Raw genomic sequence first — 22,082 nt, forward strand, 5'->3', positions numbered from 1 at the left:
GTTCTGCTCCAGAGGCGCAGAGTGAATGTCGAAGTCATTTTCAGATGCAATGAAAAAAAGAAATGAAAAAAAAAAAAACTGGATAAAACATACACAAAACTTATAGCCTAGATTAGGCCCATACTCTGTTACTAAGTATATAATGTAACTTTTTTAACCCACAGTAACACATTAACTGATTAATCGCCTATATTTGTTTGCTGCATGTTTTTTTTTTTTTTTTTTTTTTTTTTTTTTTTTTTTTTTGTGAGACGGAAAAAAAAAGTTGCATTTTATTACATTACGAAATTATAATGGCAGGCCTAATGATGTTATAGGAGCCAACAGGATTTTGTTAGTTCCCCTCACTTCACAACAAATAATTTACATTTAACTCATTTATCAGAACAGAAAAATAATAATAATAATACAAAATAAATCTAATGGATAAATATTAATTGCAGTATATGATGCTTAGTTATAAAAAATAAATAATACTAATAATAATAATAATAATCATTTTAAGGAAACATAAGCTAAGGTTGGGCTCTCTCATTCTGTAGAAATCAAATGTTTCCATATTTGTGATGTTGCCCATTTGAAAATATGCTTTGTAGTTCACTCGTGTTTCAGTATTCAACATAGTCATCAGTCATAATGAACAAAAAAATGCAAAGTGAACCGCTGATCACGCCGGCCGGCAAGGTGAACGGCTGCACTGTTTCCAATGAATATGTGCGTGTGAGGCACCAGCACGATCAAACAGCTAAAATGGATAAAACTCAATTTTGGTCATTAACAGAGTTAATAAGAATTATTTGTAAATGCTGGACCGTTCTCATTTCACTCTGCATACGGAACCTGAACCTTTTAATTTTTTTTTAAACCAGGAATGGACCAAAATGAGCCTCAGACTATCCCACATTTTGAAATGAACTCCCTGTAAATTTTCTTATGGTTTTTAAAGATGTTACAATGTTATATTATAATGTTATTGTTGTTGTACTTTATTCTCTTATCTCAGTTTACAAACCAACATTTTACAAATACATTCAGTTAGCAAGTTAGTCCCTTGCGCCACCTGGGGGTAGTTTCGCAAATGATTTAACACGCGACTGATGGTACACGCGGTGGTATTACCCATTCTGGTTGTCTAACTACTGTACATCTCATAATCTTGCAGTTATATCTGATCAAAGAATCAAAGAAAGAATATCACTTACATCTCAAACTGGCAAAGAATGAGCTTCTTGTCTTCCCTGCCCCTCCAACTCTACCGTATGATTTCTCCATCCATTCTACACTTTCCCCATCAACTTCAGTCAGAAATCTTGTTGTAACCTTTGATGACCAGCTGACCTTCAAAGACCACTTTGCAAAGACTGCTCTATCTTGCAGGTTTGCATTACACAACATCAGAAAAATCAGGCCCTTTATAACGGAGCATGCTTCACAGCTTCTTGTCCAGGCTCTTGTCATTTCTAGGCTGGACTACTGCAATGCTCGTCTGGCTGGACTTCCATCAAGCACAATCAAACCTCTACAAATGATTCCGAATGCAGCGGCATGACTAATCTTCATTGTTACACCTGTCTTTATCTCCTTGCACTGGCTACTGGTTGTGGCTTGCATCAAGTTCAAGACATTGATGCTTGCATATAGAAAAGCCACAGGCTCAACACCCCTACAACTTCCACTCAATATTACTAATCTAAATTCCTCACCAGAAGTCTGAGAACCGCTAGTGAGTGACCAAATTTTTAATTTATGCCTGAACATGTTTAGAATGTTGGGTGATTGACCTCACAAAAGAAGATGTCATCTATGTGAAGGAAAATATTATCGAAGGAAAACATTCAAGTTGATCCATGTCACAAAAAAAGTGTCTTTCTTACAATAACAGGTTACAGTGTTGCTTATGTCTGTGTTTGAGGCAAAGTGGCCAAAATGTGTACAGTCGGAGATCTGTATGAAGTGAAAGCTCTTTATTTGAGCTTTGAGCAGTAGATGGACTCCTGTGGAGCTCCTGATTTACATTCTACTTGATTTAAATACACACAAAACAACATGGAAATTATCAGTGGTCAGAGTGATGGAGTGGAAACAGGAGAGGTTAACCTGGAGCTGCTATAATTAACATACAGTACATATACAGATTTAAAGCGTTAGTACAGATTTTATCACTAGACAAAGAACAAAAGCAACTTTGTACAGCTGTACTTTTACACTATGTTCCTGGTGATTTGCATAATTATGAGAATTTCCATTTGCCTATCCATATTGTAATGCATTTCTTTTACATTTTACCTATTCTATACAATGTCAGATCAGTGAAAATCTTGAGTTTACCTCAGAAATCTCCTATTTTCAGTGAATCTTCAGTGACTGAACAATTTTCCACCACAGACCAAAACACAATCTCCTGGACACAACCTGACAGAGCAATAACAGGGGTTTTAAATGGACAAAATGTGAAAGGAAAATATTTGGTTAGTGTAAACAAATGTTGATCACATTGTCTGCATTGTCATTTGTCCAGATGTTGTTGATAATCTTGTGTCTGATAAACATTCAATTTAAATGTTGAACATTTCTGTTCGTTAATGATTTATCGGGGTATTTTAATCAAAACACTAAATGATATATATATATATATATATATATATATACATACATACATACATACATACATATACAAACCTGAAATGTTTAACCTTATGGAAATACTTATTACCAATTCAAAAATAATTTCCCCCCCACATTGTATAATTTACTGTTCATGTCAAGCTGCAAATGATAAATACAATTACAAATTTTCCTTATTTTTTTGAACATGCATCCTTGTTTTGAATGTGTTCTTTATGGCACATGATTTTCTCATCTATTTATACCATTGCTTTCATTTAGATGTCCCACATATTTTATTATCCTTTCAACAATATTTTTTTCTCATTCAAAATAAACTACTTGAATGATAAAATATGCTCAAGAAGAAAACTGCCTCACATTGGACAACACAATATAGTTATGTTGATTCAACTTATTTTAGATTATTCTTTTAGGAGCTGATCTTATTTTGAACTTACACTAACAATGAAACTCATTGAGAGGTGGAATTTTCCAATGTTTTCTTTAACTTCTATATTATTCATTTAGAAGAGGAAAACTGTATGAAAATTAAGCTTAAGCACCAGTCATTTTATTTATTAATCGAATTATTTAGGTGCCAGTAAATTAAAAATTAAAACAATTAAAAATTATACAATTAAAATAATAATAATAATAATAATAAAATCATTAAAGTCCTCATTTTCTTTTGTATTTTTTCAGATTTGTTTAGTAAATCAGATTTGACCTGAAAGGGGCTTTAAGAAAAGCAATTCTGGAGGTCCTATGATGTATGAAATATATTCAGCAAGCTGCCAGTCAGAATTTTAAGGGTGGAGACACGAGCTGCTAAGAGAAACACAGATAAAAGCAGGGATGGATCCCCTTGTCATATCTGACCATCACAGGTATCTGGTTAATGATCTTTAACAAACATGATGGAGGGACTCTCTTATCTGTTCTTACTTTTGGGTGAGTATAAATGACACGCATCAGTCAGATGATGTACAATTATAGATGCTGTTTAGATATTCTTTATGAACATATTTAAAGAATCAAATGCAAAAAATAAATAAAATAAAAGTAAATAAAAACCTTGATCCACATCCCAGAAAGCAATGGTAATATTTTGTTTTTGTAACAGGTGTCTTTTCCATTCAGGGGAGTTCAGAAAACTTGGAAGGTAAAATGTAGTAACTAAGGCCCCATTAGTTAACATGCATTAACTAACATTAATCAATACACAACTTATAGTATTTATTAATCTTTGTTAATGTTGGTTAATAAAATAGAACTGCTTGTGGTTAGTTCATGTAAGCAAAGATCCATTAAAAATATTATTTTGGACTGGAATTTAATATTTTAACCCAATTGGAATGTACTGAAACTTCACACATTTGAGTCTTGACCCTCTGTCACTTTAAATGTTTTTAGAGAATGTGGCATTAAAAGGAACAGCTGTACAGTCATCCACATATTCCGGCTGTGGAGCTGCAAAGGCCATCGACGGCGTCAGATACGCTCCGCCAGGAGAAACCCATACATACTGCTCCATCACAGATAACGATCTCAGCCCGTGGTGGAGGCTGGACCTGCTGGATTCTTACAACATTTACAACGTGACCATCACCAACAGAAACGACTGCTGTCTGGATCAAACGACTGGAGTAGAGATCCGCATCGGAAACTCTCTGGAGAACAACGGAAACAACAATCCAAGGTGAAGTTATGAAAACAGTTATGACGTGTCAGGAGAACCGTATTTGATCAGGTCAGCTGATAGTGTTGTGGTTTCTCTCTGCAGATGTGGTGTCACTTCATCTGTCCCATTAGGCAGTACTGTCAGTTTCTCTTGTGTTGGAATGGAAGGTCGTTATGTGAACATGTACATTCCTAACATCCAGAAGCATCTCACATTGTGTGAGGTGGAGGTTTATGGAATAAAAGGTAATTTCTGACACAACTTATTCTAGATTGTTGAAGTGCAGTCACATTAGTGAAATTTCACGTGGAAAAAAAAAATAGGCCCATTGTCATTAGTGTAGAGATGAACGAAGCACAAAAGTTGCTAAATGATGTTGTGACGTCATTGGGTGATGATGTCATTACATGATGCAAAATTTGTGTCATTGCGTAGAATACACAATGAGATTACTCAAATCTCAACAAAAATATGATTTGAATTATGTTCATTTTACATATGTTTGGAAAAATAATATAAAAATGTTAAATATATTTGTAAATGTAATATACATACAAAACATTTTTATAAATAGATATTTTTACATTTAAATTCAGCATTAAATTATTGAAGAGTTACACATTTTTGAACAATTACATTTTATATAGTAAAACTAAACATTCTGAACAGTTATAGTTTTAAGCATTAGTTTGTTAGTATGCCCCACTCTAAAAAATTTCCATAAAAAATCGGGCAAAATGTACTGTGTTAATATGAAAATATTTTCTTTATTGATTTTTCACAGGCATTTTACCTGTTTTTAAAATCATGCTTTGCATTTTGTGTAGGGTCACAACTTCACAAATAATGTCTTGGCAGAAAATTAGCCTACTTAAAAAAACAATCATGATCATGATCATGGGTACAATCTAATAACAAGGCATATCATAAATGAACAGTTACTATTGAACTATTGCAGCTAGCAACTACTGATTCACATGTGATGTGTGTACTGCTAGACACCTCTCTCCAGGCTGAGGTACTGTTTGGCTGGCTAGCTGTTCAATGGTTTCTTATTTTCTGTGTGATTTAGAGGTAAAATGCACGTCTTGGTAAAACTTTAGTTGTAACTATAACGTTCAGTTGTAAGTCATTTACAAGTGATTAAATAATGATGAACTAATCATTTACAAAACATGACTTTATATTCAAAATGTTTCATTAAGTAATATCCCAATGATTTACAAATCTGTTGTAAGTTATCTTTAAAAAAGCATATTGTGAAATAAGCAACAAGTCCTTAGTAGATGGTTAATAAGTTACTAATTAATATATTATTAATCACTTATTATTCATTAAAATGTCAACTTTGTACTATTATCTCACAGTGTTAAAATACCCCATCTGGACATATGTCACCAGTCAGCCCTTACAATGCAGTACACACTACAAAGTGTTCAAAACCTGTTATGTAAATGCATGAATAAAACATTTGCAACTGATGAGTAGTTTACACTTTAGATTAGGGGATGCAGAAAGCTTTGTAAATGATTTATTCATGTGTTTACGCAACAGGTTTTGAATACTTTAGTGTGTACTTGTAATGTAAAGGTTGACTGGTGAGGGTGTAGACAGATTGCTTCTCTGACAAACAATATTTTAACACTGTTCTCTTGAGTGGAGGGTAAAACCGGTTCACATTATCACTAGATCCCACACACTCCATACAGAACACAAGTCTGTTCTAAAAAGAGAATGTGTTTAGCACAACCCACTGGAATCCCCAGACTATAAGTCATTTACATATTTATTCACTTGACAGCAAATAATTTATTATTATTAAAAAAAAACTTAAGTGATTAATAATATATTAACTAATAACTTAACTAGTAGCTATACTGAAACAAAATGATTCTTTGAATTTACTACACTTCTCTTTGTAAGTGGCTGCAATCAATTAATTTTAGCTATATATAACTTAAACGTTTAAAACACAAAACGTTTATGAATGACTGATGTATATGTTCATAAAGTAAGATATATTAAAACTAAGTAGGTAACATAGTGACATACAAGTAACATATATGATATGTTTTTTCCACAGTCATAAGGATGAAGCAGGTGATCCGAGTGCAGGTGAAAGCTGCTGAGAATGTGGATGAAGCTGAACTGAAGGCACTTGTCTTAAACAAGGTAGATTTTAAAATACTCGGATTAGATTAAATTTAATTGTTGAACATACAGTAAACACAAATGTTTAGACATCATTATAAAAAATAAGATTTAAGAATATGATCAGATTCTCCCACCAGTGTGTTTTTTATGTAAATACAAAATTGACTGAGGTGGGTTTTTGTTTTGACAAATTCTGATCTTTCTGTAAGATTTCTAAAGTTAGAAATGCTCATTTTGAGTTGAAATGCCTCAAACTTGCCTGCGTGGGATTTATCCATTGAGTAACTAAAAATTTCTGTGTTTAGTTAAAGCAGACGCTGAGCGATGAGGACGTCATACTGACATGGAGGACACAACCCAACGGGAAAGTCTTCCAGAAGAACAAGATTGTACCGATACAATCTACTGTTTGTTCTTCTTTAAAGTGAAATGTAATTTATTTAATACAATTCATTCTTAGTTACAGATATCTTAATTATTACATGGGATTATTACATTAGACTAACTACTTATAATAATTTCTCAAAAGTAGTTACATATATTCTTTTTTTATTTATCCATTTAGTTGATAGATATGTACACCTAAATATGAGCAATAAATGGTAGGATGTTTTAGCATTGTAGTTAGATGCTACATTTGCCTCCTTTAAGAATAGATCAAGGCCTTTGGGAGGATAAAAAATGCATAAAGTTTTCTCAGAAGCAAAAAGCACCAGCCTATTAAGCACTTTTCAGCATTTAACCTTTAGTGTGTTACACACATAATTTTGGTGTCTTTGGAAAGACTTTTGGAAGGGGTCTTTGGGCTGTACTTTTCATCATCCAGAGTTGATAATGCTCAAAAATATTACAAATTGTAGACACTGAAGTGCATTTTTTTACCACACTGATTCTTTTTTTTTTTTTATTTGATATAAAAATACATTAAATCAGTCCTGGATCAATCTAGAAAGGTAATGGGTTGAAAGTCAAATGTCTCATGAGTCTATATTTCAAATCTGAAGAAGATACCATGAAAAATAAGATTCCTGCAACCATGAGGAGGAGGTGAAGAAAGAGGAGAAGGCTGGTGAGGAACAGAAGAAATGAGCCCAGGAACGTCGCTTTATATGGATCCTCCACTTGCCATTTTCCCCTTTTCTACAACAGACTCTGAAAATGAAAAATTGGACAGTTTTGTTTTCTTTTTGGCCTCGACTTCACAAGACCTTGGTGCCACTCTTAATGCGTCCATTTCTCAGTCATTAAGATGTTGTGAGCTTTTGTCCCATTCACAAACTGTCATATCGCCCTTCATTTTCTCATACTTTGTGGACCAGTCGTCAGTCATCATGTATTTTTGTATTTACACGACATGCTATGATACAAGGCTTGTGCTATTGATTGATTCCCACATTGGGTAACCTCTTTTCTTCAACCCCTTTATTTTCCAAAAAGAAATATATATAAAAATAAATATTCACCAACTGTATTGAAGGGTCCTACAAACTATATTAGTCATTAAACATACCACTGCATATTTTTTTTCAATTATAAAACAATAAACAGAAACTTAGACATCATAGAAGTGATTTATTTGAGGACTAGAAAGATACAATAAGAATAATTTGAGTAAGAAAAAAATAGTTAAATAAAATAAGGGATCAAGACTTGAGAATTTTTTTTACCTTGATCATTTGTAACATTAAAGGGTCATGAACTGATCTACTTATGACATTTGTATGGTTTTTACGTTAAAAAAATCCAAATCAATAAGCAATAGACTATTTTCTACCCTGGTTTTGAGGCTAGCTCAAGAAACATGAAACTGTGCTGCATTGAAGACTTGGAAGTAAAAGCCCACAGCTGTGATTGGGTAACAATTTTGCATCATAAACTACCTTTCTGTGTGTCTGTTTGACACTAGTATAATATTTAAAATAATATTCCTGTTAGTTTCTTCTAGTAAACCTACATTTTATTTTGGTGGTTTGTAGTGAAGATCTTTGAGTTTCTGTGTATGTCTGATGATAGTTCTCTCAAGTGTAATTGTGAAATGCTTGATTTTTTTTTCTTTTTCTTAAAGAGGGGATTGAAATCTAAATTCAAATTAATTTAATTGAGCTGATTCCAAATTTAATAAGTTCGTACTTCCTCAAAGGTTTCATCCAGCAAACGTTAAAATCAGTATATCTTAAACAGTTTATAAACAAAAATATAATTTATAACCGAGCTGGGTAGCTGTAACAAGGAGTCCACTGAAGGCGAGTGAAGATGAACCCAAGTGCAGTTTTTTTAACATGGTGCAATCCAAACAATAAACAAAGACTTGACGAGGTATGAACAAACTCGACGTGAACAAACTTGACTAGATTTGACTTGAACAGACTAAACTCACCGACAGCAGGTTACAACATTAAATACATGACAAAGCACACTGGCAAAAGCATGACTACTTATAACAGACAAAGATGGACACATGACATGAACAAACCAATGGGGAACAAGGCACATGACTATGAGACAGACCATGAAGCAGAGGGGGACCTGGGGTGTGGAGCAGTGGCAGACCATGAAGCAGAGGGTGATTATCGGGACAGACAATAAGTTTGTGAACTGCCTCCATGGCCTTGGCAGGACAGGCAGAAAGATCGTGGACAGCCTCCTTGGCCATGACAGGATAGGCACAGAAATTGTGGACGGCCTCTCAATGACTGCCAAGACTTGGCGTGACTCAGGCGTGGCGGCCATCTCCGCTGAGGACTCTGGCATGGCGGCCATCTCCACCAGGGGACTCTGGTATGGCAGCCATACTGGGGACTCTGGCATGGCGGCCATCTCCACCGGGGACTCTGGCGTGGCGGCCATGCCGTGACGAGACCCTGGATGAACAGCTGAGACATGAAAAGACCCTGAATGATCAGCTGAGATGTGACGAGACCCTGGATGATCAGCTGAGACATGACGAGGCTCTGGAATGGCGGCTGCGATGTGATGAGACTCTAGCACGGCTGGTATTTTCCGAAGAGACTCTTGTGTAGCATCCATCTTGCGATTAAGTTCTTTAATAGCGTCCATGTTGTGGATAATCTCTTGAGAAACTGGCAAGATGTGAGTAGGCTCTGGCGTAGCAGGCATGACATGAACAGGTGCAGGCTTGACAGACATGATGTGAGCAAACCCTGGAGTAGCAGACATGATGTTAGTGAACTATGGCTTGGCAGACATGATGTGATCAGGCTTTGACTTGGTAGGCATGATATGAGTAGACTGTGACTTAACTGGCATGTGGTGAGCAGGTCCTGGAGTAGATTTGAGTTCACCTTGGCTTGGCAGGCATGATGTGTGACAACTTCACTGAAGTGTTGTGTTCCTCCTCCACAACACCCATAGTAAAAGTTGATCCACTCACGCACAAGGCTATATACTGTTCCAGTGACCAATTAATCTTTTCCCCAGGCAACTGAGAACGAATGGGGTCATTTAAAACCACTCGAAAACTTCAGGGCCACATCATTAAAGTCCAATTGATGCAGAGTCCACAAAAGTCTTAAACATAATCCTCAATAGGCCTGTGTAGGACCTCGGTGAACAGTCACACCACTAACTGCAGAATTGGCTTCGGCCAAAGTAATTATAAGAGCCTACTTCCTCCCATCTGCGATCTGAACAGGAAAACAATGCTCAAGATTATCTGGACCCCTTTTTATCAGGGAAACAAATGGCTAAAGGACATTGCGACATTAAGAGAAGTGATAACGTGATCATACAACAGAGAAAAGGTCCGTTGCAAAATGTCCCCGCTCATGAGGAAACTTATGGGACATTGACATCCTGTGTCCCTAAAAGGGAGCTGATTTAATTAACTCTTTTTACAAGATACAAGGACCCTGTGTATCAAAGCATCACATGAACCAAACATATGGAAACGCCACAGGAATCGTTAATAATTTGTGGACCTCAACACAAAGAACCAATACAGGATCATCCCATGACTTTGCTTCATGTTTGCTTGAGAATCTTTCTACGAACTGAACTTTTCAACAACTATCTCAAAAGGACAACCATTAAGGAATCTGAAGGTTTAACTAGATTCACAAATAATGTTTTATGTCTTATAATTGTTTGATGTGTTCAATGTAATCTGTGTAACTTTAATCATTGTTTTATAACCCTGTCAGCAGATAAAACCTGGTCTCTGGTCTAGTCTCTCTAGTCTCTAGTGTTTCTTAAATGCGCGGCGCTACGCTGCTCTTCCATCTTGGCCATGGCTTGAACTACCTAAACATTGCTAGCGTTCTTGCCATCCAGAACTCAAAACCACTCCGTCGAAACTTTGTGACAGTGAAACCATGCTTGCTCGCTTGCCCCTTTTCAACCCCGGCTCCTAGCCATCTGCATGCTTGCAAGTTATAAAGAACTGCAACTTTCCGTGACAGAATCACGCCACGCAAACGAGAGGACTCAGAAGAAACTTTGTCCACCGTCATGGCAAGAGCTGTTGAATCTCTCAAAATCACCGGGCAGTCAACCAAACAATCAAGGCAATGGGCATCCCCAGACGTCATCTATGCAACCGCGAATCCCAGCCGGGATTCCCTTTTCAGCTCAACGCGAGCCAAGGAGAAGAAATGACAATGCGGCCAGCAGCAAAACCACAAGTAAAGGCAAACAAACCTCTATCTATTGCTGAAATGGTGCAAGGTCGTTATTAAGTTGTAAAGATAAACTAGGGCTCTGCTTTTATTGATTCTTGATACGCCTGTGAATTTGGTAGAGATTTTCTCATTAACTCACCTCATAAATCCGTTGCAACTGTGTGTGTGTATGTGTATGTATGTTTGCGTTTGTGTGTTCATTAGTTTTAGATCCATATAATCTATAGAATAGCTCAATAAATTCTTGTTTCATTTATAAAGAAGTATTGTCTTGTGTGTTGTATTTTAAGATTAAACTTTGCCCAGATCCTGTGCTACCTAGCCTGTAGTGTATAAATTATCTTTCTGTTAGTATTATCTTGTTCATGAAGTAAACATAAACAGAATTTTAAGGATATACTGAATTTTAAATTCGGTGGATGAACCGTTGATGAAGTATAAACTAAAACAATTTGGACTCAGTTCAATTAAAGCAATTTGAATCTTTAGATTTGATTCTCCTCAAAATAAATGAGCTAATATTTCCTTACATATGGTGGAGAATGCGGGCAAATTTGACCTAAAAGTACATAATAACAAAACATTTTGCATTGTATTTGTTCTATTTTATCCGGAAGAATAGATCAAAGACAGATAAACAGGTTGTTGTGCTATTATAGGTACTTTATTATGGCATGCCAGTCTGTGAATGAATGACTCGAGTTGTTGTTTGAAGCTGAACTGCAGTAAAGCATTTAATTGTCCTCAGAGACAAAATAAGTCAACCTAAAGCGGATAAGAAAGAAGCGAGCGTGTTCCTCGTTTTCCTTTCTTTTAAGATAAAGGCCTCCATAGTTTGATTTGTTTGTGCGTGTTCAAGTTCGTCTATGTAAGTTATCTCTCCAGTTTGAGACATTAATCTAGCTAATTAATGTTCTCTTGCCCGTTATTTCACTAAAACTAGTGAACTTGGGAACGCAGTGCTCTGAGAGAGTGTCTGAACATTATGTTATGGGAGAATTATGAAATCTTGATCAAGTAAATCATTGTGGTTAAATCCATGTGTGTTTTTGTCTTTAGACTTAAACAAGTGCTGAGATCCGCCGAGATCTCAATAACGTTTTTTATTAATTACAGTAAATCTGTAGATTTGTTTACCTCACTCTAACGAGCTGAGATGGTTCAGTGCTCAGTATACATTGCCATAGTAACAGCCGTAACCCAGAAGTTCTAAAAAACTTTAAGCGGGACAGTTTGAGCTATTTGTAAAAGAAAATAGCATAGCATGAGCTAAGCTATCTGAAGCTAAAGCCTTTGCATTGAAGCATATGCAAACGTAAATAGCCTTGAAGGCTAGCAGTTAGTACATAGAATTTTTGTGGGTTTAAATACAGTGTGTTTCGCAGTGTTTGAAGTGTTGAAGTGACTTTACATCTGTTACATCTGAACTTCAACTCATTTTCACCTCATTCTTTCTCTCTCTTACCTTCATTAATCTCCCTTCTCTTCTCCTCTCCTGCCATTGGAAAGAACATTGACAGATACAAAATTAATAAACGGTAGTTTGTTTACTCTTATTAATTGAAACACTGTTGTTTTATTATTAATTAATGATGGTTTCCATCCTCATTATTTTAATGATGCATTGTGATTAATTCAGCTATAACATTTAGAATTTTAATGATATCAGCAGATATTATGAAACTAAGCAATTATGGGATTGAAATTTACATTTAATTTAATATTTAATTACAGATCTGGAATTTTTTTTTTAATTTCATAAATTAATTTCAGTTCCTGCTTTGACATAGCAACAATATTTGCTGATAATTAAATTATAATTGTTCCTATAATCTAATGAAAACAACATTAAAAAATTTAAATTCTTAAACTGTCATTATTGCTCTGAAATTTTAATTTCTTCTGCAGTTAGGTAGGGTTTGGGCTACCCTGTTTCAAGATACTTATTGATTAATTTATTTTGAATTGCTCTTAGAAGTGTTTAAAATTTAATTAATGAATTGTTAATCAGGAAATAACTTTTCTAATTTGAAATTTGGATTTAATTTGCAATTAAGTTTTGGGTCTACCTGCTAGGCCTTCTTTCCCTCTCAGTTATTAATTTTTTTATATACAATTTTCATAGGTTTGCCCATTTGGCTTAAGCCTGGTAGTGGCAAAACCCCAAAAGGAAAATTAGGATTTTCCTCAATACTTAGGTTAGTTAGACTCAACAGTGCTACCACCCTGTCATCTTTCCTAAACATTGGAGGCAAAAACTCTCTTCTCTCTCTCTCAGCTGTCCTCTTCTGATTTTTCAAGTTCAAGTTAAAGTCTGCTTTATTGTGAATTTCCACATGTACAGTACATACATACAGAGAATCGAAATTGCGTTACTCTCAGACCCCGGTGCATACAGTTAACATTAACATTAAAGCCTAAAAAAATAACTAGATCAAATATAAAATGTAGATACAACTATACAATAAGGGAATGATATAAAAAGACATGTAATAAAATTAAAAATAAAGTTAAATAAAGCAGCGCCAAGGCAAATGACAGATATAGTGCAAATCAATGAAGTGAACAACATTGCATTGCAGTTAAAATATTTTTTTGTGCAAAAGAATCACTTATTAAAAATCACTTATTAAGTCTGATTAAAGTGACAAGTTACCAAGAGCAGTTATTTAATTTAACTGACTGATGAGGTAGTGGAATGACATCAGTTCCATGCCGAATGAGTTAGAGAGCAGACCAATGCTGCACAAGTGACTAGTGCATGCCATCATATAATAACTAGTGTGTGTGTGTGTGGGGGGGGGGGGGTGGGGGGGTCATAGATCAGTGGTGCCTGGGGAAGAAGAGGGGAGAGGGGGCAGGTTCGGGAGGGAGTTCAGCTTCCTGACAGCCTGGTGGATGAAGCTGTCCTTCAGTTTACTGGTCCTGGCCTGGAGACTCCGCAGTCTCCTCCCTGATGGTAGCAGGTTGAAAGGCTGTGTGATGGGTGAGTGGGATCACCTGCGATGCAGAGGGCTTTGCGGGTGAGACGTGTTCCATAAATGTCCTGGAGGGAGGGGAGTGAGAGACACCAATGATCTTCTCAGCTGCTCTTACTATGCGTTGTAGAGTCTTTCGGCAGGATGCATTGCAAGCGCCATACCACACAGTGATGCATCTCGTCAGGATGATCTCGATGGTGCCTCTGTAGAAGGTGTACATGATGAGGGGTGGGGCTCTGGCTCTCCTCAGTTTGCGGAGGAAGTAGAGACGATGTTGTGATTTCTTGGCCAGCGCTGCTGTGTTTTCCGTCCAGGAGAGGTCCTCTGTGATTAGCACACCCAGGAACTTGGTGCTGCTCACTCTCTCCACCGTCACACCGTTGATGGTCAGAGGAACGTGCGGAGTGTGTGCTCTCCTGAAGTCTACAACAATGTCCTTTGTCTTCTCCACGTTCAGAGACAGATTGTTGTCACTGCACCACTTGGCCAGGCGGCTCACCTCACTCCTGTAGTTTGTCTTATCTTTGTTGCTAATGAGATCCAACACAGTCGTGTCATCTGCAAACTTAATAAAGAGGTTGGAGTTGTGTGACGGTGTGCAGTCATGGGTCAGCAGAGTGAAGAGGAGGGGGCTCAGCACACATCCTTGGGGGGCCCCAGTGTTCAGTATGATGGTGCTCGATGTGTTGCTGCGGACCCGTACTGCCTGAGGTCTTCCAGTCAGAAAGTCCAACAGCCAATTGCACATTCTGACATATGAGTCCTTTTTGTCCAGATGCGTGAGTGCTGAGTGGACGGCAGTGGCAATGGCATCATCGGTCGACCGGTTGGACCGATATGCAAACTGGAAGGGGTCCAGGGAAGGGGGAGGTAGACTTGATGTGGTGCATGACTAGCCGTTCAAAGCACTTCATGAGAATGGGGGTAATTGCAACAGGACGGTAGTCATTGAAGCAGGATGGAGATTGCTTATTTAGGACTGGGATGATGGTAGTGGTTTTAAACAAGTGGGAACAACAGCCTGACTCAGTGATATGTTGAAAATGTCTGTGAAGACATCAGTGAGTTCCTCTGCACAGTCTTTCAGTACACGCCCGGGGATGTTGTCACGATCGGAGCTTTGTGTGCATTGATCCTACTGAAGGATCTCCTCACGCTGTCTGGGGTCAGCGTCATCAACTGGTCACCGGGAGGAGGTGGAGTCTTCTGTGCAGTGGTGCTGTTTTGTTGCTCAAAGCGAGTCAAGAAGGTGTTTAGCTCGTTCAGCAAAGAGATGTTGTTGTCACAGGTCCGTAGTGGGGCTTGTAGTCCGTGATGGTCTGTATCCCCTGCCACAGGTTCCTAGTGTCTCTGCTGTTGCTGAATAGATGAGCTATCCTCCTGGAGTGCTGTCTCTTAGCCTCTCTGATGCCACGGGACAGGTTGGCCCTAGATGTTCTCAGGCCCACCTCATCTCCAGCTCTGAAGGCAGTGTTCCGTGTCTTCAGGAGTCTGTAGACCTCCCCTGTCATCCATGGCTTCTGGTTGGCCCGGACAGTGATGGTTTTTGTGACCGTTACATCATCAATACACTTATTGATGTAGGCAGTGACAGTCTCTGAGTACTCCTGGAGGTCAGTGGTGTTATTGCATGTGGCAGCCTGTTTAAACATGTCCCAGTCAGTTGTGTTGAAGCAGTCCTGAAGAACCTCTGATGATCCTTCTGGCCACACTTTAATCTGTTTGTAAACTGGTTTGGCGACTTTAATGAGCGGTCTGTATGCAGGCATTAGCATAACAGTGATGTGGTCTGAGGCTCCGAGGTGGGGGAGGGGGAGGGCTTTGTAAGCTCCTCTCTGTGTGGTTTAAACAAAGTCCAAAATGTTATTACCTCGTGTTGGAAAGTTGATGTGCTGGTGTATTTTTGGAAATACACTCTTAAGGTCAGCATGGTTGAAATCCCCAGCTATGATGAGAAAAGCATCGGGGTGTGCTGTCTGCTGCTCACTGATGTGCTGGTACAGTTCATTTAGTGCGTCGTTCCTGTTGCAGCCGTTGTTCGGGGGAATGTAAACTGAAATGAGCAGTATAGCAGTATATTCCCTCGGCAGAAAGAACGGCCGGCACTTAATAATCATAAACTCCACCAGGGGTGAGTAGTGTTTGCAGATCACAAGAGTATCATGGCACCACGCGTCATTGTTGTAAACACAAAGCCAGCCGCCGCGGGTTTTTCCTCCCGCAACGAGAGCTCTGTCCGCTCGATAGCACGTCAGCTGGTCAAGCTGAATGGCGCCATCTGGAACGCTGTTGCTGAGCCATGTTTCCGTGAACACAAAACACAACAGTCTCTTACAGTCCTCTAAGCTGGGCATAGTAATCGAATGTAGTCCAGTTTATTATCCAACGAGCGTACGTCAGCCAGTACGATGGTGGGGATAGATGGCTTGTGTGGGTTAGCCGTTAGCCTAGCCTAAATACCTCCGCGCTTCCCCCTCTTCTGCTTCCTTTCACACCGCTTGTGGCGCCTCCACTGCGGGCGAGATGCAGTAGTGGGGGTCGGTGATGGTGAAGGCCTCCGTAGCAGATCGAGATCCCGCAGCTGTTCCGCGTGCGCAGAGTTTAACTGTGAAAATGCGGTCCTGCCGACATCGAGCAGAAACTCGCGACTGTATTTGCGCTTACAGACAGGTAGACGCGACGACAACGTACAAAAACACTGCGACTCACAAGACAAAAAACACGAAAACACCGTTCTGTCGGGACAGAGAGAAGCTGCTGCGTGTGGACGCGCCGCCATCTTGGAAAGGGAATGATTTGACTACTTTTGCCATTTTGGGTTGTACTTGTGAGAATCATAAAAGCAGAGAACTTTAGAAACATTTAATCAATATTTTTTGTGAAACTTGAACACTTCGTTTCAAAATTGTCTGACTCTCACCCTGGGATCCTAACCAGCCAAGGCTAATGTAGGTCAACAAGAGAACCGATAGGCATCCGCCAAATATTGAACACGCAGCTAGAAATGCTCTGATTTATGTTTGGTTGTCAATCCTACCAGCTGAGAAACCAATGCGGCCATTGATATTGTTTTTTTTTCCACACTGAGGAATTTTAATATCAGTCAGTACTGGTATTTAGAAATCCCCATTTCAAAAGCCCTGTCTTGTAGCATCCTTCTAAATCAAACTTCAATTATTATTATTATTATTATTATTATTATTGTCCTCATTCTGTAACCAGAAAAGGGCATTTTGTGTTGTCTTCCCTCTCATTGTACCATTAGCTCTTATTTTGCTTACAATAAAAAAAGGAAAACCCTTTCTTTTATAGGCAAAATGGAAGCTGCCAAATAGTATTTTGTTCCTTGCTCTGTTTGTTACTCTTCTTTTCTCCCTCTGTTCTCTAGCTGTTCTACCTGTGTGTACTTATTTATTTCCCCCACAGTAACTACAAATTATAAGCACACCCACCAGAGGTTCACAGTCGCTGAGAACTACGCTCACCTGCCCATTACACACTCAACATCAACACACTTGACACTGCACCTTTACACCTCTGTTTGTCCTTGTTTTGTTTTGTTTTCTCCTCTTCAAGTTCTGTGTCAGTCTAGATTCTAGATCTCCCTCAAAGCGGCAAAACATGTCTCGCACAACAGACCCTGTTGGCCACTGGGAGGACCTCGAGACTTGGCTAAGAGTCACAACAGACAGCCTCCTACCTCCTACCTAACATCAGACACAGGACCAGCTGGATGACAACATAACAAGCCTCATGAGACAAGACCCAAGTCAAAGCTACAGTCACAAAGAACCAGCCAAGATCACTGGCTCCTTAAGCCACACACTCATTGCCACCCTCAAGCTGAGCGACAGGCATGCCGCCCATCTCCAGCAGGAGCTAACACGCACACAACGACGCATCACACAGCTAGAACTGGAGGCTCAGGAACAATGGGAAGAACCAGATGAAGTGGAACAAGGCACAGAGGAGGAGATCGCCAGGCTAAAAAGACACTAGTAGCTACTACCAAAGAAATGGAACAAGTCAAGGAATACTAAGCTGATCTCTCCAACAAGCTACAGTATGTCGAACAGCACCTGGAAAAGACCAAGGCCGACTTCCGAGACAAGAATGGCAGAATTAAAGCCCTTGAAACTCACCTGGATGAGCCAAGAAAGGAGATCAGCCACCTAACACGACAACTGGACTACATCAAAGAGGAGTCAGTCAGCTTCAGAGAGGAACTCAGACATGCCTACGAGTTGTGTTCTGAACCTCCAAGGACACAACGGGCACCAGTCTCACCCCTGCCAAGCAGGCCCGGGTCCCCTGTTCCTGCACTGACACGTGATAAAAAGGGGGAGGGGGCAGTGCCGAAACACTCACCAGCTCCCTCTGAAGAACTTTATGTAACTACAAAGCAGAAGGAAATGGCTCCAGCCAGCCACAGATCATCACGTGGCTTGGACCTCAAGGACCTCGACAAACTCAACAGGAACATTGGCAAGTTTACTCCAAATGGGCCAGGCAGTCAGGAGATCAAAGGATATCTGCAAGATGTTGATTTTCATCTGGAAATGAGACCCAGTGTCACCGACAAAGATAGACTTTATTTGATCCGAGCAACATCCAGCTCAGAGGTTCGCAGTTTCCTGGACCGACAGCTGGCCCACATAAAGACTGATTACCAGCTGCTCCGAGAAGCCCTCATCAAAGAGTTCGCTGACCCTGAGTTGGAACCAGGACTAGTGGTTGCGCTGGAGATGAAACAAGGTTGTCAGGAGCCTTCCCAATTGTTCTACAGCCGACTCAGACCAGCCTACTTTGGGAATCGCAATGGACAGAATATGGAGGAAGATGAAAATTTTAAAACCCTTCCTGAGGAATCAGGCCTACGCTAAACAGAAGATGACTTCAGAAAAGAGCAGCAAAACCACGGCAGTTCTCGACTTCAACACTCAGATTCAGGGGCTGGCCCTAGAGGGCACCCAACATCAAGATCATACCAAGCCAACACCCAAAGAGTGGAATGCATCCTCGTCCAACAGAGAACGGGACTCCCACACCGGTACACAACCTAAACAAAGGAACAACCGCTGGGGCGACAATGCTCACCTGGATGTCACTAGGAAAACTCATGGGACCAAACAAGACCTCATGAGAGACATAGGGAAAGACCGTGGAACCAGCCAAGCTCATTTGGAAACTCAAGAGGAAAAAACTCATGGGAATTCAATGGAAACTCCAAGGGAAAATGACAAACAAACCCTGGAGCAACCAGCCCAAGGAATCAATGAAAAAACTCACAAAGATTCCTAGCTGACCGAGCTCAACCTGAATCCACACAAGAACAAAAGACTTCACCGTGCTTTGACTCCCAAGAGCTGATTAAGTTGATGATGAAAGAGTTCTTCCAACGAAAGGAGTAAGACCGAAAGTGGGAAAAGAAAGACAAACCAGATACAGCCTGACTAGCAGCCGGACGAGAAGACAGCGACCACCTGACCCAACAAACCACAGAGAACAGCACTCCTTCACCTCACTCTCAAAGAACTATAACTACCCTAACTTCAGATGGACAAGAAATCCTACCTGAAAACCCAGCCACAGAGTTAGTCCCTAACTCAACACCTGATGCTCCAGATCATAGCAGTGTCCAACAAACACCTGCTGACGAAACCTCTCAAGTCCCTGAAAGTGCTGTCTTGGTCGTCTGCCACTCCTCCAAAGAGCACCCGATCAGTCCTGACATCTTACCTGTTTCCTCCCAAACTCCAGTCCCTCAACTCTTAGGCGTCCTCATTGAGAAAGGTATAGCAAGAAAGTTTGACCTCTCCATCATCATCGAACGACACTTCAAAGTCGAAGCCCTTCTCGACACAGGAGCCGACATTACTCTAATGTCGTCAGAACTCCTTGAAGAAGTCCAAGAAAGAACAAAGAGATCTAATAGCACCCTCAAACTTCAAAGGTGTGAACTGAACCTCCACACATATTCCCACACAGGCCTAAAACTAAAACATGTGGCCCCAATTAACCTAAATGTGGGACCAATTAATCTCGTCCACCCAGTGTACGTTTCACCACTCAACACCTATCCACTCCTCATTGGGAAAGACCTGCTTAATCGCTTTGAACCTTTGATAGACTTCAAGCACCTGAGGATCTGGACTCAAGTCCGCAAGCCTCTGCCCTTCCAGTCGGTAAACACCAACGAGTTACAGTGTCAAGCCACGGACACCGCCCCCCATTCACTGACTGATGATGCAAGGTCAAAGCCAAGAGCAAGCTCAACTCCAAGTAGCAAGAACCAAGACCCTTTCCTCTGCTCATTGCAAGCATCTGACTCAGACTCAGGTTCTCTTCAAATCATGACTGCCATAAACGTCCAAGACACACCAGTGTCTGATGCAGCACCAGCCCTGTGGTCTGAAAATTCAGCCATCAGCCTAAGGCTTTTCAAAACATTAAAGCAGAGACATCAGAGCCTACCACATGTCTCAAAGCACAGCCATTTTCCTCTCAGTCCATGGTCAACAACCATGGCTACCTCAAAGATTGTCTGCACTGTAGACCTAAGCTGGAACAACAGACTCTTGAGTCACTACTTCCTCATTGTCCCCAACCTACTTCATGACATCTACATAGGAGCAGACATCATGGTCATCTCAACGCCTGCATTAACACTGTGAATGACGTCATATGGGCTCCCCCGTCACACCAACTGACCACTTCAGTCAATCTCAAGAACCTTCGATCTGGCCAAACAATCCCAGATGCGTGCACAATGATCAGTGAGCAAGAGGTCACAATTCCTGCTTACAGCAAGAGTGTCAGCGTACGCCCCAACATGCGACCTGGCCAAACTCTCAACAGTAAGCTAGGTTTCTTCCAACCTTCCAGGACCTGCCTAAGACTAGGACTGACCTTGGAAGCCACACCTCTCATGGAAGTATCATCTCGTGCTGTGTATGTGTTGATCAACAACTGTACGGCCAAGGACATCAACATTCCCAAAGCCAGTCACCTGGGATGGCTCATCAATCAAGCGTTCCATGACTTTGAGCTGACAGTACCTGTCATTGGCCCCATACCAGCCGAACTAATGTCGGATGAATGCGATGACACCGTAACATTCACAAAACCCCATGAAGTCATTTCCATCACTTGTCTTCTGCCAGTGTCCAAAGAAAGCGTCTGTCGATCAGAACTAACAGGCGACACTCACCTCGCTGTCTATGCTGTCTCAACACAGTCTGAGACAGAATCACCTGAACAGGTGATCATTGAAGCCCAGAGCACATCAAATGATTAAACAGAGGAAGCCTACACCGGGTTCAATGCGCAAGTCCAACAAATCCTGAGTGAGGCGAAATGGACCGCCAAGGATTTCGAGAGGTTCTATGCAAATACAAAGACTCATTCACAAAGGATTCCCTGGACTGTGGCTTGACTGATATCCACACGGTGCGCATTCCAACACATCCAAATGCACCACCCACATTTGTGCAGCAGTACAAAATTCCGATAGCGTCATACAAATCAGTCCAGGAGATCATTGACTCCATGTTGGAAAAGGGGGTCACCCGGCCTTGTAACAGCACCTACTCTGCCCCAATATGGCCAGTCCTAAAGCCCAACGGAAAATGGCGGCCCACCATAGACTATAGCAAGCTGAACCAACAAGTTCCCTTATCGCGATGGCACATGACTCAGTTGGACCAAGAGATTCCCATAATTAAAGGCTCAACGATCCTGTCCACACTGACATTGCTACCAGATTTTGGACAATCCCCGTCCACCCTGATGACCAACACAAACTGGCATTCACTTTTGGCAATCGACATTACACCTTCACACGGTGCCCTTTCGGCTATGCCAAATCACCAGCAGAATTTAACATCTTCCTAAACAAAGCATGCCCTGATGCCAGAGCCAGAGGTAACCTTGTTTACGTGGATGTCCTTATGAAAAGCTCAAATGTGGCAGACCACCTCAAAGAAATTGACCACGTCCTGAACCAGCTGACAACAGCAGGAG

At 40.2% G+C, this 22,082-nt stretch overlaps 1 protein-coding gene and 1 pseudogene across 1 annotated transcript; both read left to right on the forward strand.

Annotated features, from left to right (window-relative positions):
* Window positions 1-4,010: 4,010 nt before the first annotated feature.
* LOC113069518 (fucolectin-1-like) lies at window positions 4,011-6,870 on the forward strand. Its single transcript, XM_026242644.1, has 4 exons — window positions 4,011-4,306; window positions 4,391-4,533; window positions 6,372-6,460; window positions 6,748-6,870. Exons 1-4 carry the CDS (start codon window positions 4,011-4,013, stop codon window positions 6,868-6,870), a joined length of 651 nt encoding a protein of 216 aa, XP_026098429.1.
* A 10,811-nt stretch (window positions 6,871-17,681) lies between these two features.
* Window positions 17,682-19,788, forward strand: LOC113069517 (uncharacterized; annotated as a pseudogene).
* Window positions 19,789-22,082: the final 2,294 nt, after the last annotated feature.

Source organism: Carassius auratus, unplaced genomic scaffold (genome assembly GCF_003368295.1).
Source record: "Carassius auratus strain Wakin unplaced genomic scaffold, ASM336829v1 scaf_tig00001724, whole genome shotgun sequence".
In the NCBI taxonomy this organism is placed as follows: Eukaryota; Metazoa; Chordata; class Actinopteri; order Cypriniformes; family Cyprinidae; genus Carassius; species Carassius auratus.

Bases quoted from the DNA above. Each gene is read 5' to 3' on its own strand.
- LOC113069518 (XM_026242644.1), top strand. From the start codon at position 4,011: ATGTTTTTAGAGAATGTGGCATTAAAAGGAACAGCTGTACAGTCATCC. The intron at 4,307-4,390 runs GTGAAGTTATGA...TTCTCTCTGCAG, and splicing joins AACGGAAACAACAATCCAAG to ATGTGGTGTCACTTCATCTG. The intron at 6,461-6,747 runs GTAGATTTTAAA...TTCTGTGTTTAG, and splicing joins AGGCACTTGTCTTAAACAAG to TTAAAGCAGACGCTGAGCGA.